At 45.0% G+C, this 19,783-nt stretch overlaps 1 protein-coding gene across 2 annotated transcripts; it reads right to left on the reverse strand.

Annotated features, from left to right (window-relative positions):
* Positions 1–1,447: 1,447 nt before the first annotated feature.
* PAK6 (p21 protein (Cdc42/Rac)-activated kinase 6) lies at positions 1,448–16,005 on the reverse strand. 2 transcript variants are annotated; one of them, XM_010086386.1, is made up of 8 exons: positions 15,802–16,005; positions 11,400–12,017; positions 7,837–8,328; positions 7,461–7,594; positions 4,641–4,767; positions 4,339–4,464; positions 3,545–3,679; positions 1,448–1,615 (listed from the first exon to the last, which is right to left on the reverse strand). In XM_010086386.1, exons 1-8 carry the CDS (start codon positions 16,003–16,005, stop codon positions 1,448–1,450), a joined length of 2,004 nt encoding a protein of 667 aa, XP_010084688.1. The 2 variants fall into 2 exon arrangements, with proteins under 2 accessions (XP_010084688.1, XP_010084689.1); XM_010086387.1 differs by lacking the exon at positions 3,545–3,679.
* Between the last annotated feature and the right edge of the window lie 3,778 nt (positions 16,006–19,783).

Consider the following 19,783-nt stretch of genomic DNA (forward strand, 5'->3'; position numbering starts at 1 on the left):
TCTGTAACTGGAGTAAATAGCAGAGGACAGAGATTATTAACACCTCCTGAAGAAAACGCGGTTATGAGGTTAGTTTCTGAGACAGTAGGACTGTCCCAAGAATAACTTAGATTCCAATAAATTTGTCTCTGGAGTTTCAAAATAGGATCCCAGTCCACATGTACGATTATATTCTTGAGACCTCACAAGAACACACACCATTACTGTACAGCGTTACATCCCGACCTACAGTCCAATCACTGTGACTATCTCACTGATCAGAAAGTGTATCATACAAAATACCTAAATCTAGTTTAAAATAACTGAAAGAGCTGTTTAGACAACCTGTAACCTTCTGAATGTATCAAAGGGATGGTGGGGAAGGGCATACCAATAACAAAACACACAGCAAAAGTTTCTCTTCTCCCCCTGTTCTGCAGCAGCAAGCAGGGGAGATGGAGGCTCAACAAACCGCCTCATGGGAACACAAAAACCTCTCCTGGGACATGCAGGACAGCTGAAACTTTTTCATTCAGTCTCCTAGAGCATCCCCAAAGAGCTGCTCAACAGCTGTCTCAGGGCAGCGTTTCTCAGCCTCTCCTGGGAGAAAGGACTTGGAAAGAAAGGTGCCTGGAAACCAAACCCAGGAACAAGCAGTCACCGCCCCCCGCTCCAGCCCGCAGCGGAGCTGCTGCATATGGTGAATTTTCAACCACAAGACCCTGGTGGCAAGAACACCCGTCTTCACAGAGTCTGTTTTGAGGCCTGGATCCAAGGGTTCCCCCCTCCAAAAGTTTAACATGAAATGGATTCAAGATTGACCACTAAACCATACCAGCAAAAGAGAAGCACGTTGCAATGCAAGAGAGCCATTTAGAAACAAATATATACATATCACATCTGCTCCCTAGGAAAATATGTACAGTTTTCTAGGTCCACATTTAACTAAAGGAAAGTAAAATCATCTGTGAAAAAGTCTCAGAGGAAAAAATTGAGTCTTTGTGCATTGTTTGAGAGTTTAAAGGGGTCTGTGCCCCAAAATATACATTTGACTCAGCTCAAGACTCCAGTGTACAACTAAAGAAACAAAGATCACATTTCTAATCGGGAAATATCGTTCCAGTTCAGTAGTCAGCAGCCAAGGTTTGCAGGATCCTGCAGACATTCAGATACGCAACTTCAGACTCCGCTATAAAATGCCATTCTTTGGAAGAAGCGAGCCACAAGTCAGGACACACCTGCTTCATTCTTGAGACACACTTGGTCTGGTTTGGATCTAGGATGTATTGATTGTCTTCAGCAAAAGAGAAGCCACAAAAGGCTGAGAATGCAAGGACAGTATTCACATTCATCCTCTAAAAAGATCGCCGGCAAGGTCCAAGCACCATTCACAGGATGAGATTGCCTGATCTCAATAGTTTTTTTTTAATAAACATTATTTTTTCCTAGCATTTCCCCTTGTGCAAAGTCAGCAGGTAGAGGTACGCTTTCTGTATTGTTGGATAAGGGGAACCAGGCACTCTGGAAGTCCTGTCTGGAGCAAAAAGGGGTGATCCAGAAGTTCTTGTGCCGTTGCTCTTTCTAGTGGATCCCGTGTCAACATCCGTTCCAAGAAGTCTCTCAGAACTGGGGAGGTCTGTGAAAAAGCAACCAACCAAGTCAACCCCGGAAAGGAACCACACGACAGCCCATGCGACAACAGGTTGCCGAGGTAGGTTTGGTTAAAACGACAGTCGTTTTCAACTCTGCAACCCCGCTTTTGTGCAGAAATGTAATATGAAATAGCATGGTTTGTGTGCTACAGTAATAACTTTGTCACAGGTAGGCACGGCATTTACACAGGTTGTTTTCCTTTTAATAGGGCACAGCAAATGGAGACGAGACTGCCTGCCATGTCCTTCCATCTCAGTTAATTTTTGTTTCCCATTTTGTTATTTAATCTTTTCTGCATTTCAGCTCAAAAATTCAACAGAATTCCTGCTACCTGAGGCACATCACCTGGGTGTGAAGAGTTGATAATTCACTCTTTTACTGGCCATGGATCGTGGAAAAAGTAGTTAACCAGGATTCCCAGATAGGTTTTGAGAGTCTGGAAACCTGATGCTGCTGTACAAGAAGATGAAGGGAAATGCAGAACAGTATAGTGAAAAGCTAAATGTCCTCAGCAGTCTGTCCTTTGAAAGATGTGTAAAAGCCTGTTGAGTAGCCAGACCTAAGAACCACTTCAAGGCACTGCACATCTCTTGCTGGTGGTAATTCTCTGCATCATTAAAACTGAATAAAAAATGAACTTGGTATATATTTATTTATTTTAATGCTGCTAATTACATCCATTTTAGATTGGGGGCATTTTCCCAGGTCTGGTTAACTTGGAAGTAGATCATGAAATACTGTTCACACTGAGCTACTGCTTATTTCAGGTGCACTTTGAACAATTTTATTGTGATTGCTAGAGGGAGAAGGCACAACACAGCTAAGAACGAGTGCCAGTGTCCAGCTTTCACCACCAATAAATCTACATATGCTTTAAAAAAGCATCAGTTTAACCTGCTGCGCCCAGTATGACAGTAACTGGCCACAGTGAGCCATTAACTGTCACCAGAAGGGAGGCTGAACACCTCCACTCAGCAGGGAGACGGGAGAGGATGGCCACTGGCCTGGCAATGCAGAGGTCTGCTGGAAGCCAGTTTGCTCTGCAGGACATCGTGGAGCAGAGGAAGATTATAACCAGCTCTGGTTTCACAGCCCGTGTAGGGTAAGCTCACCGAGCAAGGTGTGCGATCCAGACCAGAACTGGCTTTACACCACCTCTGGAGTACAAGCACTGGGTCCAGAACGTGACCTTGAAATTCTGATCAGTGTTGCAAAGGCAAAGAGGAAAGAGAAGCTGTTGATGTTTGAGTGTATGCTGTTAGTTCAGCAGTCTACTCTGTTAAATAATTCAGTTTTAGCAGCTGCAGATATTCTGATTAATTGGAAAGACCAGAAAGCTCAGAATGCTGCAGAAGCTATTTGATCTGAGAGGCTTGGACTGAAATGAAAGGACGACTGCTCTAAGCGGTGACTAAAGGTAATCACTGTATTTCTTATGTCACTGCTAGTTTTTCATAAGAAACCATGAAGCTGAGCTCATCTTCAAAGCAGCTGCAGCATCCCCATGAGCTGTAATATCGGCATTGTGCTCTCCTGCTCTGAGCATAATGCGGTCTTTGCAGTCCTGAAAACCGTGAAGCCAGAAACTCTCAAAAGCAAGGATGCTCCTGTTTGCTCCTCTGGAGGATGAGCGACTCTATCGACATCAGCAAGATACTAACTGTTGGGTCCACCTGAAGCAGCGTTGGTCTGCACTATCAGCTTTATGCCCAAGTGACCTTACGTTACGAGGGCTGTTTCCCAAACCAGCCGCTAGCTGTCAGCAGCAGCTTGCATCCACTGAGGCACCAGGGCCACCAAAGTTCCCCAAGAAACCCGTCCTAGCAAGATCACTTTCATAGCCAGCTTACCGGGAACGGCTGATACGGATGTTTCCCCATGATAACCATCAGGTTTATGAGTGTATGCTCACCCTGTGGAAGTTTTTCAGTTTGGGAGGAGGACTGTCACGGAGTCTCTTCATTGCCTGGACTGGAGAATCACTGAAGTAGGGGGGTTCTCCATCCACCATCTCTATCACCATGATCCCCAGAGACCAGATATCCACCTGTGGGAGCCAAGGGCGCATCAATATACACAGTTCAGAGCCACAGGCCCTTGCTTTGCTGCTTTCACAAAGGCTACAACACCCCACCCATGACAAACATGAGTGAGAGTCAAACATTAACCCACTTGATGCTATTGGACTCCTTACCGCAGTTTAACAAAGAGCTTCCACCTAGGACCAAGCCATGCTGGTGTTGCAACATGCAAAGGTCTGCAAGTAGCTGCTTGTGCTACACCTGGTTGGTCGGTAAACAAAACTAATCAGTCTGCTGTCACCTGCCCGGAATGTCAGAGCTCCCATCTGTGCCTTCCCTCCTCTCCTCCCCTCCCTTTATGGCATTGATGGATTTACTGATCCCTATCGTGTCACAGGCTGCTCCTTGCTAACATCTGTCCACTCTACAGCACGTACAAGTCTATGCCAAGCTTCAGGTGTAAGAATAGAGTAAGTTTACACCTTGTTCTTAGAAGCAGAACAACCTGTTTTTCTACTGTTTTAGGAAATATTGATATAATCACAATCAAATCTGCAGTTATAGTGGTATTTATATTTTAAATAGACTCTAGAGGCTCTTCCTAGAAAAGCCAACAGTTATTTTCCTGGGACACTTCACAATATTATTTGCTACCTCTTCTGGTATGAGGGAAGCGGTCTCCTACCTCGGTAGTGTATGGTATCCTTGCAATAACTTCTGGAGCCATCCAGTAGGGAGTACCTACTAGGGACTTTCTTTTAGGTACATCTTTACTGATCTGAGCGCAGAAGCCAAAATCTGAGAGTTTGACCTGTACAAAGAGAAAAGGACCGATTTTTAAACAACATGGAGGGAAACACTAAAGACAAGACAAAGGGAGTAAGAGGACCAGGTACAAAGAAGAGATGGTGAACACAAAGGAAATAAGGAGACAGACTAAGGCTACAGCAGCAGAAGAAAGGAATCTGTTTGTCTGAGGAAACGTACCCTTCCATCCAGTGTCAAAAGAATGGAGTCGCTCTTAATGTCCCGGTGAATGACCCCCTGAGAGTGAAGATATGACAGAGCCTGCAGAACTGACTCACACACTGTTGCAATTTGCTCTTCATTTAGCCTGAAATTACAGACACGGGAGTTTAACTGCACTGTACTGGGCAGCGGATAGTACTCGTTCAGATCCTCTTTAAGGGCATAGTGCAATTGTGAAGCTGAATTGCAGACACACATTTTGGTTCCCCATGACCATTACTGTCTCACTTTCACTGTTCTTCTATGACTGTCTTTTACTGTTGAAAACATTTTTGTCTTGCCAGTTAGCAATTTTAAGTTTTTGTAAGTCTAATACAGAGAAATTGCATTTTCAATCTTGTATCTAAATTCATTCTGCAAGATGCTGTTCCAAGCAATTCTGATAGGCAAGACTGCCTCCGAGCCAAGGTGCCACAGGAACTGTTGAGACAGCTCTTTTTTAAGCAAATATAGGAAAGCTATTGTTTGCAAGGCATATTGTGCAACTTTACCCAGAAAGCAGCTAAACATGTAATTTGATAGAGAATACAGAGATCCTTTACAGGTTTCATGCAGCTAGACACTTGGGATATTCTTGCACCTAAAGGTAGCACAGGTCACAAGCAGGGAGACTCCTGACCTTCCCCACTCTCTCTGTTAGCACTGAGTATGGGCACCAAGAACCTCCTCTTCAGAAGCTCTTCCTGTTTAGAATGCCAACACAAGAACCTCCATGATCAAGTATAAGTGAAAATGGTAGAAATAAAATGTACCTCCTGTAACTGGGGCAGTGACAGTGTTCTCTGCACATCTGTACTGCGCAATGCGAGAAGTGTTTCGAAGAACAGCTGAAGTACCCAGCGTGAGGACTTTTGATTCTCAGCCTCTCTCTAGCAGTTGTTTCTAACAACTCTCAGCTGAAGGCACAGATGAGCAATTTCTACACATTCATGAAGGAGGCTGCGCCATCAGCTGAGAAACTCGTATTTCCATCCCTTGTTTGGTTTTTCCACATCTTACTCTGCCGCACTGCCCATCTGACCAGGACGCTGGGTGCTGCGGCTGCACCGTGCCGTGCCGATGGCAAACGCGTCTGAAGGGCAGCAGAGGCTGCTTCTGCCATTAGGATTTAACCTCTAACGGGAGAGGGCCTTCTCCGGTACAGAACCCAACCTACTTCGAAACAGTGCTTTCCATTTCACAGTGCATGAGCTGCAAGAAAAGCTGCCGCACTGCTGAGCTCTGTGGTTCCAGAAGATAACACGAGGTGTACTTTCAGCTTGTCACGTATGGAATTTGGTTTCAGTCAAGTGACTGCATAGTGTAAAACAGATTACTAGAGGATTAGCTCACTCCTGGAGATGCAAATCAGTTCTCACCTTCAGCAAATGCTTAATGAGTGGAATGAGGGTATTTTACTCCCTGTGAAAAACTGATAAAGGCTTGCAGCTTACTTTTGATAAATGTCATGGCTATAATAGATCCTGTTTTCACTATGTGGAAAAACAAGCATTCCTTAAAAGGGCCAAAGGAAGGCTTTGTAAAATAACTCAAATCTAGGCTGAGGTCCTCCAGTGGAATTCAGTCTCACTGGTGAACACAAACTACACAGGCCCTTCATAAACCTCTTCAGAATATATATTTTTTTAATCCATAGTTCCATTGGTTCCAATACCAATTAGTTTCCCTGGCTCTGCAATGCCATCACTTGGCACTCTTTAAATGTTCTTTTTCCTGTCCAGGGGCAGGTACATGACTTTCAGTGAAACCTCGGTTCTCAGACCCTGAGCTGTGCCTCTGAACTCAGCGCTGGAGAGCCTGGCCTGTCTCCCAGACACTCCTTACAGGTGGGGCTGTAGAGGCTACAAAGGACAATGCGCTTTTATGCCTCCCAAACACATCACAGATGCAAATCCGAAACAGAGAATCCAAGAGGTATATGCCTTAAATCCACCGCAGGACCAGTGAAGGCCAGACAAAGCATGTAAGTGAATTAAAGGCATGCTATGATTAAAAAGAGCAAATACAATTAGTGTTAGCAATACTATCTAATTGTAATCCAATTAAGATTCTGAATCTTCAAAAAAAGGCTCATTCTACAGCCTTTCTTGGTCAGTCTTTTCATTGGCGTTCCCTGCACCAGTTCAGACCCCTCGGAAGCAGGAGGGGGGAGCTCCGGGGTCACGGGTAAGACACACTCAGCGTAACTGCATCACCGGAACATCTTGTCTGTGGGACTCTAGAGGCCATTCGAGAACAACTTCTTTGCCCTACAGGAATGCTTTGGTCATTAATTTATATGAAGTGGTGTGGATAAGAAAACAAATTTAGGAGAGTGTCCAATAGTCGCTATCTTTAGGCAATGAAATTTGGGAAGGAGTCCAGGTCTCAAGGCTCTGCTGCACTTCTCCAGAGTTAGCCACAAATTCAACCTCACTAACGCTGTACCACTGAAAGTGATTTCTGCATGCTCTTTAATACCTATTCAACGAGCTTCCTGGCAGGAATACAACAGATAGAGCAAACAATACTCTTCACGAGTACTGTGTTTTACAGGAAGGTTATACAGTAGATGTACAGTGGGTATCTAAAGGGATCAGTACTGTAAATGAGGTCCCTTCTACATCAGAAATATTACTGCTTACTTCAGATGGATGACAGATACAAAGTGTAATAGTTTCAGGGCAGCGCAATCACAAGATCTCTGAGGGAAGCTATTCTTCCCAGAAATCTCCACTCTACTGCTCTTGCCTGTCAGGTGGGAACGCAAGAGCTGACGTTTTGGATTTTGCTTCGTACCTGATCTGAGACACAATGTCTGTGAGGGCTCCTCCCTGCAGGAACTCCATCAGCACCCAGAGCTCCTCTCCCACCAGATAGCTCTTGTACATCTCCACTACGTTGACATGCTGATAGTCCCTCATGATCACCACCTGTAAAACACAGCGGACAACTGACCACCACAAAACTTAATTTTATCCAACAAAGCAAGCATGCACAACCCTACAATTACGATGCAGTAGCCTCCATCCCCCCCAGTCATTTTCCTTCTTGGTACTAGCGTAATTATATTAAGAGGAGGATGTTTCCTGCTCTTCCCTTCTTTTTACCACACCAGCTGTCACCATGGCTTTGTGGGGGACAGCAGAACCCCACCTCTCGTCACTACACTCACCTCATTGAAAAGGAGCTCCCGGCGCTGCTGCTTTCTCAGGTCCATCATTTTCACTGCCACCTGCCGCCCCGAGTGCTTCTCTCGAGCGATACAGACGATACCTGTGGACCCTTCACCAATCTTCACGTAATTCTCCAGCAAAGTCCGGGGATCCCCCTGGTCCACTACCATCCTAAGGGCAGCTTTGAACTGCTCATGAGTCACAACCACCGGGTCCTCGCCGGCCAGCTGCCCTTTCACAGCAGGGTCTTGGGGAAGGTGAAGGTTGCTAGAGCTAGTCTGAGTCTGCCGGTTCCTGGGAGACCCTGCCGGTGACGGCCGGCCTTGTGCCGGGGCAACTGCCTTCTCCACTGATGGTGATTTCTGGGGAGTCCCAGCTTCCGAGAGCACCCTGGGGAAATCGGATGCAGGCTGATCTGGTGGCAGAGACTGGGCTTTGGCTGCAGGGCTGCGCGGTGAACCCCGCTGCTGGGGCCTGAAGAAAGCATTAGGCTTTGAGAACAAACATGAAAGTGGAAGAAAGAAAAAGCAATGGTTAGATTAACGAGAAGAAAGAAGTGTCAGGAATCAGTTGTGTGTTACGCCACTCTGGCACAGTACGTGTTGCAGCAGACCGAGTCAAGAGCTCTAGGTTCTTGTCTCCAGGTTTGCCAACAGATGCTGCATGGCGAGGGGAAGCCACATGGGTGCAGATTTTTAAGACTCAGTTACAGGATGGGTGCTATGCTTTAAGGCTTCAAACTGACGCAGTTTAAAAGGGACCTTTTAAAGCACATGCTTTAAAAAGAAACACCAAAACCCACAGGAAAAAAAAAAAAAAGCTGCTAAAAACCATTCCAACCTTGCCACCAAAACTCAGGGGCAACCTGTGCTGCAGAGAATTTGAAAATCCTTTATCCCTCTGTGCCTCTGATCTTCCTATATATAAAAGGAAAGAGGATTCATGCCAAAGCTGTAAATCACTTTGATGTCTTGGCCTAATTCCCTTTGGGTAATTACGCTCTGCCTCCAGAAAACTCTCTCTGCACTTTCCACTGGTACCTGCAGAGCATTCCTGTCGATCAGACGCAGAATTAGCACGCTGGCTGGGGAAGAGCACCGTGACCCAGGACAGCTGTGGGTGGCCAGCGCGAGACCTCAGCTGCACAGAGCCACCCACCACCTTGCCATCCTGCTGGCTCAAGACGGACCTACAGCGCCTGTGGGTTAGCAACGCTCCTTCCCACAGCCTCAGAGACCTCCCACTCAAGTGCCACCAGACCCAACCCCGGTTAGCGTATGAGATGCAGTAAGATCACAGCCTGCGGTACCCTGGCTTCGGGATACGCATTCCCATGCTAGCACTGTGCATAGGTCTCCCAAGAAGGATAAATCTTGAAGTGCTAATACTCACCCTGGAAACGTTGATTAATTAAAATTCAACAACACCTAGCAGGTTAGGTATAAAATACACTGTATACTTAGTTATACGTAAAATAATAGTGGATCTGACAAAGCAGCAACTTCAGAGAGAGCAAGCCAATCATTTATATTATAAGGCAAAATAAAAACTTCAAAGCAACAAGCTTTTTCTCTCTCACAATTCAGGCAGATTATTAATAAAGTTAATAACACGGGTATGGGAACCAAAAACTGGCAATAGAGAAATTTTTAAAAGAGCACTCATTTTCTCTGTCTCAAGCAGAAAATAATTGTATAGAATTTAATTCTATGCGCTTTGGGGTTTAATCAAGGATTTTTGTCAGCAGAAGCCTAACACGCACACAGCTCATTTCCACACACACGCAGGCCCTGAAGGCATGATTTAGTAGCTCCTGGCATCGGGGTGCAGGAGTGTGCAATCGCAAACTGCCTGTCAGAAGTTACTTCCTCCTCATTTACCAGCTCCACCTCTGCAGTCCTGTAGAGACATGCTCATGGCAATGTAGTATTTGGTTCCCAACTCTTGTTTTGTCTCAGGAGAAAGAAAAAAAAAGGTTTTATATAACCTAGAGCATGCAAAAGGGCACACAACATGCATGCAAGCTCACACGCTTGTCTAACCACACGTATTTCCTGCTCCTGTAACTTGACAGCCCCCGTATACACGTTTTCAGCCCCTGGACATTTTGAGATGTCACTGGTCTCCCACTCCTTTCCCCCCGTATCAGGTTGAAAGGAAAGAGCACTTGGCCTCCCATGGTGATGACACGCAGCCTGTTGAGGCACCCACCCCCCTGTTTTCAGCCAGTTATATCCCCTGTCCATCTCACCTGCAATTATGCATTTCTTACCCATCACGATTACACATCATCATCTCCATTTGGGAGGGAGACTAGGTTTGGATCATTGGAGGCTGTTAAGAACAGCTCAGATAAACAATTGCTAGTGATGGTGCAGATCCTTCACTGGAGCAGGGAAATGGACTAGATAAGCTCAAGGTCTTTCCTACTCTCCTCTCCCAAACACACCCAAGCACATCCACACGCACACGCCATTTGGCTGGTAACCTGAAAGGCAAAGACAGCCTTGCTGGAGAGGAAAGAAGTGGTCAGTTCTCCAAAGTACTCAGGGACAGCCCTCCAGGCAGCACAGATCAGCTCAGGTCACAGACAGCAATCAGTGTAATTTGTGCTACACAAGAATTGCATTCCTTTAAAATCCCACTCTCCGGAAAAGGGAATCTGCAGGGAGAAGGCTGCCCGAAAGCCTTGAGCCTGATCCTCGTGCAAACTCCAACATGCCGGGTGGGAGCGAGCCCCACCTCGCAGTGCACTGTAGAACAGTCCGTCCTCCGAATTCAGGGACTCCACGCCTGCTAGAAATGAGGCTGGCCTTGCACCAGCCCAGCCTCTGGAACCAGCGAACAGCTATGTAAGGACAGGGAGTGCTGGGTTAGCCTGGGATGAATTAGGAGCAGTGGCCTGAAGGGCTGCATTTCCCATCCAGTAACAGGAACCGGAGTTTTTCTCCTAGTTTAATAAGAAGTGAGTCATTCATTCAGGATAATTTTCCTGGGGGAGATGTAGCTATGAGCTGTCCCTTTCTTACCAAAGCCAACAGTCAGCTTTCCTGTGTGACAGCACCGTGGGTGCTGGTGGAGACGTTCCCGCTGCAGGCAGGCTGGCAGATACAGCTATAACCAGCAAGCTCTCCTGAGGTAGTGCTATTTTGCACAGGCAAAAGAATACATTACTAATGTAAATTATGACAATTTCCCAAATGGCAAAAGCACATTTATGCTGGTGCAATGGCATTTAACTTCTGCCTTTACTACCACAGAAGGGCAAAAATGAGTAAGTCCCCTACCTCCTTCCCAGCCTCCACATGAGCAAGCACAGCTCCATGAGCAAGCCTCTCTCATCTAGCTCTCGCTGCCATTTTGAGCCATGCCTAGCAGTATATTCTGCGAAGCTTAGGCAGACCACACATTTCCCCTGCCCAGGACTATTTTGATTCCAGCATTAATCATAACAATAACAGATGATTGCAAGATGTTTGCAATTACATCTGTTCAGCTGTGTAAGTAACCTCTGGAACTGCAAAGTCAACATTGCATTCACTCCAAAACACTGGATAACTACCTTCATCTGCAGGGAAGGGCCTGACTTGTTTGAGCCGCCGGACGAGGGGAACACGCTGCGCAACAGCCTCCTCTTCAAGCTGTTCTCCCTTGATTTGGAGCTAGGGCTGCCCTCTCCGGAGGGCCTGGGGTTTGCTTGTCGTCCGGGACAAGGCTGAGGCCAGCACTCTTCTGAGCTCTTCTTTCCCGTCGTCTCGCTCTCCCCGGGTACAGTTGGCATATGCTGCAAACCAGGGGCACGCTGGAGGCAGCTGCCGTCAGCACCCTGGAACTCCGAAGGCCCGAGGGACTGTGCTTTCATCACCATGCCGTTGGGATGAGACTGTCCTTCCAATCGGGGTTTATAATCCGGCCACATAGTCTGCCTCCGGGTCACCTTGGTCCCACCGTTGCAATTGAGGTAGTTTCCATATTTGTCTGCCCAGTCTGCTTCAGGACTCTGAAGATACATGTCTGGGGGTCTGTCTTCCCCCAGGAGCCCAAGGGACTGAGCTCTCCTCCTGCTGGTGGGGCTCCTTCCCCTTAGAGTGTTTGAACTGATGGCAGAAAGCTTCTGGATGTCGTTGAGTATCCCAGAGATGTAGCCTTCGACCTCCACAGTGCTGCCTCTCACCACGGTCTGTGAAATACAGGGGGGAGTTAGAGCTGGAAAAATTAAGGCTCAGTTTATCTTGACAAAGGTGAGATTTTGTCTGTCTAACCAAAGATTACTCAGGGAATTTGGGAAAAAAAACCATAAATGTTTGTCTTTTTTTTTTTTTGTCCTTTACTGAAGGAAAAACAAAAGGGGAATCATGGGGTTACATCCTTCTGTCAGAGGCAGCGGTGCTTTCAGCCAGAACAGCAAATTCTGCTGCTGCACTCACATTCTAAAGGACATTAGAGCAAAACCAGGAGGTTTTAGCACTCCTGACTCTCTTGTGCTGAAATTGTGTGACACTACATCACTAACTTGGGCTCAACAAACTCCTGAGAGTACTGGTTCTCAGAAGTTACAGCAAGCCCGAAGTTCCACCTGCAAAAATCCCCTTGCTGTTCCAGTGCAAGGTTCATCTCTCCCCTGTACCACGCTCAACAGTGTTGCAATCAGCCTCCCTTAGTCTGGTTCTCTACAATCTTTGCTAATGCATCTTAATCCCGACCAAGGAAGACCACACTGTTCCAACACTGCATTCCTCCTCTGTTCTGCCAAGCTATTATAATTAAAAATGACGAACAAAGGGTCACAACAGCTCCCAACTGCCCTGTAAGCAAACGATGAAGAACAAGGCTTCCATCCAAACAAGCAACAGCACTATACAAGGAGGACACTTGAAGCTGTCGGTATATTATGTAGTGCTTTACCTTGTTTATTCTGGAGCTGAAAAGCTTACAGAAGCTGTTTTAGTGCTGGGAACTAAAATGTTTCATTTCTTCACAGAAATTCACAGCATAGGATCACTGCTACACTGATGAATCTCTGCCTGAGGAAAGTCCTTCCCTGGAGCGATGGCAGTCTCCTGTTTGCTAACTGAACTCCGGGGATCTTCTAAAGATGTTGAATTAATTACACTGAGCCTAATATTCAGCTGGTGTATAACGGCAGCTCCAGTAGTTTCAACAGAATGCCGCCACGGTAAATCCATTCCAGTGCTCACCTCAACTCCTAGTTAAAAACTTCCTAAGATTAGACTCAAGTCAGTCCTGTTGCACTTCTAGTCCATTGAATCAGCCCCATACCCAGCAGACAGAGAAGATGGGAGTTAGCTGTACTTTGCAGCTGTGTTTAAAGACTGCATCAGATTACCAGAGAAACATCCAAACTTGAGCCAGATCTATCCAGAGTGCTCTTACAAAGATCATGCCTTACTGACCAAAATTAAGAAATTATAATTTTAAAAAGAAAGCAAGCCTTTACAAGCTACACACAATACATGTCAAAAAAAGGAAAACTATGAGAGTTGAATCCAGGACTCTATGTATAAGGGCTTGGCCTAACAGGGCCAATTAGCACTTAAAAAAAACACAACAACAACAAAAAACTTACTATTGAATGGTATCACTGAACAGGAATTTATTCAAATTAAGTTTACCAGAAATAATCAACTTTGCGATGCAGTCCAAGAGAGTACTTGCACTTGGGCTTACTGGGAAAAAAAAAACACAAAACAAAACCAAACAAAAACCAAAAAACAAACCAAACCAAAAAAACAAACCCCAAACAGTATTAGTTTAATATTCTTCTCTAGTTTTTAAAGACTGTTAGGTATTCCATGCTTGTTCTCTTACAGGTTTGCACCTTCTTTCAGCTTTTACCATCTACAGGTTCAATAAGTCATAGATGAAAGCACTGACCAGTGCTAGAGTCAGGACAAACACCAGTAAACCTCTTCATGCACATTTCTGTTTTGCCAGTCATGCCTCACACTATTCCTCCGAGTATATATTTCCTAATACTTGAGGAGCCTTGCTCAGTTTGCTCTGGGAATGCCACAGGTACAGCGCCAAGAGCCTAACTGAAGTCAGGATATAGGAGAGAGCGACCATTGCTCCCTGACCCAAAGCCTGATACCCTGTGATTGATGGAAATTGGGTTGCTTGACACGATTTGTTCTTGATAAATCCACACTGGCTGCTAGCTATTACCCTGCTATCTCCTAGGAAGTGGTTGCAAATAGATTACTTGCTTATTTGTTCCAGTCTCTTTCCGGGAATTGAAATTATTCTGACTGATCTGCAATTCCTTGAATTTCATTAGGCCCAGATGACTTGAAAATATGTAACTTATCTACGAAGCCTCGTTTCTGTTCATGTTCTTTCCTTACTCTAGCCTGCGTTCTTATCCCTTCATGCTCGTGTTAATTGTGTTAGCCCACTGATCACAGTTAACCTTTTCAATAAAGGCTGAAGAAAAATCATTACACATTTAAGAATTCTCAGTGCCAGCTGTTAACTTCCTCCTACAATGAGCAGTGAACAAATTCTTTCCTTCATCCTCCGTGTCCTCCTCACTGTACTTATGATGTCTACTTAGTGCCTTTATGTTCTTTGAGAAGAACATCTCTATTTGTGCCTTGGCCTTCCAGTTTTGTCCCCATATGAATTCCCTTTCTATTTGCCCTTTATAACTTGACCTAGTTTCCACCCTTCTGAGCAATCCTCCTGCAGTTTAAGCTCATTAGAGAGCTCCTGATCTAACCAAGTTGGTCTCTTATTACACATTTTACCTCTTCTCTGGATTCTGGTCCTATCTCCTACTACATTTTGAACCTCGAAGCACATTCAGGACACCATAAAACAGAAGGCAATACCTCCTCCCTCTTCTTTTACCCATTCTTCCTGAGGAAGTTTTTCATTTCTCAATCAGCATTCAGCTCAAAGATCCTGATGTGCCATTTAAACTGCAGGTTTGATTTTGCATTAATACTTGCATGACACTAAAACATAGTCCCATTTAGTGCCCACGCTTTAAGCATCTGTACACAAAAAGCTAAATACATTCATCAGATAGCCAACTATTTTCTTCTGTGTCCCTCCTAAAATCCAAGCAGCAATATCTCTATTTTACAATTTACCTTTCATTTTTTAGACCCCTGTAAGGTTTTAACTGGGAATAAAAACTTCTCACAAGCTAGCAAGACTTTAAGCACAATAATTCTGTCACCATCTTTCATCCCCTTTTCCAAGAGGTCACCGTGAACCTGCCTCTCTTCACACAGCAGGTCCCCACAGTCTCCAGCAGCCATCCAGCCATCTCAATCCACCCATCTACGAGGATCAGTACCTTGTTTCTCCTTACTGAAGGCCTGGCTTTAAGGACATCCTCCTGCTCACTATGTCCCACTTTCTATTTAAATGCTGTTTTATGAACCCTTCCAGCCCAAACCCTCGTTCAGCCCTGCTCCCTGGTGTCTCATTCACTGAGCCACCCATGAACACAAGCTAGTGCTACCCCGCTCTCTCCCACTCAGGCTTCCCTGTCAACTTAATTACCAGCCAAATTTGCTCACCCACGAGGATGACGAACTTGCTAAAACAGGTCTCCCCGCAAATTCTCCTCTTCGCTTCCCTGTACAACAGCTGAACACATCCTAGGCCCCGTCAGCTACCCCAGGAGCTTTCACAAGTCCTTGTTATCATGACAGGCAGCCAGCTGGTTAGTTCAACAGTGACACTAGTGCAGTGAAGGATGCCACTGTCCTTATTTCTGAGGAGGTTACTATCACCCACCTCAAAAAAAAGACTGTTACCAAAGCCCAGACCCTGCTATCCACTGAATTCCTTACTGATCCCACCCTTAGCCCTACACTCACATATAGATATATTTCAATATATATAGGGCAGTGGAACCGTTGCCCCAACTTGAGCCTCCCCGAGGAACAGGAAAGCCCAGGGGACAGGAAAGCGTACTCTTACTCGCTTACCTTCATAGGCTGGAGTTGCATCCTCGTGATCCTTGAAGGGTCTACCACTGGCTTGGGGCGCCTCAGCGTGTCTAGAATATTCTGCCATTGAGGTGGCAGGCCCACAAATTTGCCCTCCTTTGGGTCAAACGAAGTGTGGACACGGTGCTCAAAGTTCTGTGGAGCTGAGATCTCCGGGCGTTTCTTCTTCTTCTTGCGGAACATGTTGCCTGAATCAGAGAAGGCGATGCCATCAGTGCTCTTGTATGTCTAGGTTCGATATGCCCAATCAGCAATATCGCATCTCTATTATTGTAGTTAACGACATTGTATTAAGAACATTCTCTAGTGACAAGCACTTCAGAGTTGATCACTCTAGCTGTTTTTACAGAAGAGGAAATAGGGGCAACAAGAGAGCAGTGACTTGCTCAGGACCACCTAGCAGGTCAGTGGCTGAGCTGCGATGTCTAGTGACCGCTTGAGTGTTCTGCCCACAGTGAAGCAGTGCTCCTATTTCAGAAAAGACACAGACACCTCTTATATCTATGAACTCCTACCATGGGCTTCCTGTATTTCTATAAACGTTTATGTCAGGCAACGTGAATTTAAAATACATATGAGATACACTTTGATATTTTACAGGCTTGTACCCAGGTTAAGTGGCTTTGGGGTCCAGCCAGTTACAGTCTTGATTCCACTACAAGCCTGGAATGAAGGGTGGTCACAAACAGGGCTCGGGTTGTCTTCTCAGTGGTTACTCCAAGTCAGTAATACACATTTGGTTCTCCTTTAAGGACAACAGAGTTGTTGCCAAAGGAAGAGCTGCTCAAGAATGATTTTTGGATCTCAGTTTTTTGAGCTTTCTTTGCCAGAGGGCTTGGGGGAGAGAGAGGAGGTGGTAGGTGGAAATCAAACTCTGTCAGCAGGTAGCTGAAGAAGCTAAAATTAAAATCTAAGATTCCTTTCCCTTGGGGGCTGAGACAGTTTGTGTGAACAGCCATTACACTTGCAAAAAGCCAAAACCAGCTAACACTTAAATATACCCAAACACAAGAGACATTCAAAATCTGAATTTAGACTGTATAGCCAAAAAGAGATGTAGAAAGACAGAAAGCCAGAAGTTTTACATCTTTTTGAAAATGGGCAGATATGAAGGAAAAGGAAGAACAGGAGCTCCGCACGCAGTCACAGAGGTGGGAAAGCTTGAATAACGGGAGGACTGCGATGGACAGTCACAACCTCTTCACGGAAGACAGGGAAGAGAGGGGGAAGTTACCCTTTCCATGAAACAGGAGCTCAGAGGTAGGGAGATTTTCTATGGAGAGCCAGGTTTTTCACAGTGGACAGTGGTGAGAGTCAGAGATGACAGGCATAAGTCAAAATGAGAGGTCCTGACTGGATAGAAGGAAAAACTTTGTTGTGAGCAGGAGAGCCCAGCGTAGGAGCAGGATGCCCAGACAGGCTGTGCAGTCCTCATCCTCCGAGGTTTTCAAGAGCAAGCCCTGCGCAACCCGGTCTGGCCCTCAGAGCAGACCCTGCTCCAGAGCTCATGCCTCCTCTCCACGATGCTTTCTGTCCATGCACAGGATGAACTGCGCAATGAGCGCCAGAAGAAGGGTGAGACAAAGCAGAGACCTGGTGCCACAACTTTTCAGGTAGTTCAGTGCTAAAGCTCTCTAGCTTGGGAAAAAGCTGCACAGATTTCTTTAAGGCAATTAACATCCACCCATAGGGAAAAAAAAGGTTTATATGATCTTCCTTTTCTACTGACAACTTTAATACTAGCATTTGCCTCTCACTAATATTGCTTATAGAGTGATGAACACTACCTCTTCCTTGACATCAAGTAGAGGATTTTTGTCACTTGATCTTCAACTTTGTAGTCATCACTCTTCCCCTGTACAGGACCTCAGCTTCCAACTATTTGTGCTGAACAAATATTTACAAGGGTCAGAGACACAGAACACATACAGAAAAAAACACATTGTGGTGTGGACTTGAACACACCTCTAGAGGACACTGGTCTTGAAAATCAGCAGACCTCATGCTTTCTTCCTCACAGTGAAATATCTGTCAAACATTTTCCAGGTTGTTCCACTTAAAACTTGTCTGGGGAGCAAAGTGCAGCCACCAAGTGAACAATGACTTTGCTTCCTAGTACTAGACCAAGATCCTGAGAATGCATACACCCTGGCTTAAAATTTGGTTACCGTGACCCTGTATCCCTACTGGGGTGGGAAGGGTTGGTTTGTCACAGAAGGATCTTTGTGCTACCTAAACCCCCAGCCATACAGTCCACCCTTGTTGAAATACAGACTTCACGCACTGACAATGCCCATTGCAATACTGTGTCCAGAAACCTCTTGAAAAAGAAAGCAAAAGGTGAGGCAACTAAAAAACTTACAAAAGAGGCTGGAAGCAACTGCTCTGCCTAGGAGAGGTTTCGCAGCCAGAATAATCTTTGCTTAGAATATGTTCCAATGCAAACCCAAACGCATCTTAATGGAGAGCTTATGGGAAGAGCCTCTGTGCTCCGGGTCTGTATTGCAGCTGCTCAAACACAGTGATTCATCTCAAAGGCCTCTTAGGTGCTGCAGATTAACTAATCATCGAGACTAAAGTCACAGGGCAATTCCTTAAGGAAAAGAGTGCAGACAATCCTGGAAAGGAAAGCTATTCTAACAGCTCACGGTGTTAGTACTGTTCAAACCAACAGCTGGTGCTGCCGAGGAGCTTTCACAGCCCCCAAGGAAAGCAGGAAGTCTATCTGTAGTATTGGATCAAGTGATTCAGTTCTGAATTGTTGACTACCTGTCAGTTGTGACAGCTACTTCATCCACCAGAACAGGGGCATTTCCAGACACAGCGATGTTACTATTCTAACCACTAATCTTTCCTTCTCCCGCTCCTGCTCACACAGCTTCATTCCTCATCTCATCTTCATAATGAGAAGATATTCAGGGCTTAGCACACAGGGTCTTTCAAGTTTGCTTTTGAACTGCTTCAGGTGGCAAGGGGTCCTGCAAAATATGGTGTTACAAACGCCACAACCACTAGCGCTTGTAGTATCAATTGTTTTCTGAACATTTCAATCATCTCCCCATAAGGAGAATTTTTCCAACTAAACTACTTCAAAATACAAATTTTTAAAGCCCAGGTGATATTTTGGCCCCAAATAGAACAGTGGCTCTATGCCAGCATATCAGCTTGCATAAGCATAAACACTACATTAGTGTATTTACATTAAATCACTATACCTGTCAGCCAACACCTGCACTACACTGAGATCCTATATACAAAAGCATGCTTCCTAAACCCAGAAAGAAGCACCTACTGAGTTCATGGTCAATTTTAGGGTGACTAGCTGACATGGGCTGCATCTACCGTACTGTCTTATAATAGACATCTTAAAAACAACAAAATGTAATCAGCTCCAAATACAACATGCCCCTGGGTATCCAGTGACATTTGCTTTATACAGTCAGCATCAATCTCTGATTATAAAGACATTGGCATATCAGACAGGTGGTTTAAAGGTACACTGCATTAAGAACAAATGAAATTCATACACTATAAATAGTTATCTGAAATCCAATGGATTGCAATAATCTGTGTAGGTTTTGCATTTCACTGAGAAGGTCTGTATTTAACCAGTCTCCTTTCACTTTGTGGTTTTCATGCAAGAGCTATTTACTTGTATTTCCACTACCCAGCTAAAGAATGTTTAAATAAAATACATAAAACAGGCCTTTTCTAATTCAGTAAGAAATTCATAAGAACATTTTATGCATATAAGATTTTGTAAATCAAGCCAAACCTGTATTTAAACGTAGACAGCATCCCTTTAATACAATAACACAAATACTGTGACACTGATTTTATAATAATCTACTAGACTTTACTCTTTCATTCACTGCTGACAACTATACTGTAAGAAATGTCACAAACATAAATAATAAAAGTCACTACCACAAGACAAAAGCAGTCGGAGATTGAAATTCTC

This window comes from Pterocles gutturalis, unplaced genomic scaffold (genome assembly GCF_000699245.1).
Source record: "Pterocles gutturalis isolate BGI_N339 unplaced genomic scaffold, ASM69924v1 scaffold3001, whole genome shotgun sequence".
Classification (NCBI taxonomy): domain Eukaryota; kingdom Metazoa; phylum Chordata; class Aves; order Pterocliformes; family Pteroclidae; genus Pterocles; species Pterocles gutturalis.

What these genes read in the sequence shown, in the direction of transcription:
- PAK6 (XM_010086386.1), bottom strand. Translation starts at nt 16,005, where the DNA reads ATGTTCCGCAAGAAGAAGAAGAAACGCCCGGAGATCTCAGCTCCACAG. An exon ending in GACATTGTGTCTCAGATCAG is followed by an intron (nt 4,768 to 7,460) that starts GTACGAAGCAAA and finishes CTGTAATTTCAG; the next exon opens with GCTAAATGAAGAGCAAATTG. An exon ending in TTTTGACACTGGATGGAAGG is followed by an intron (nt 4,465 to 4,640) that starts GTACGTTTCCTC and finishes CTCTTTGTACAG; the next exon opens with GTCAAACTCTCAGATTTTGG.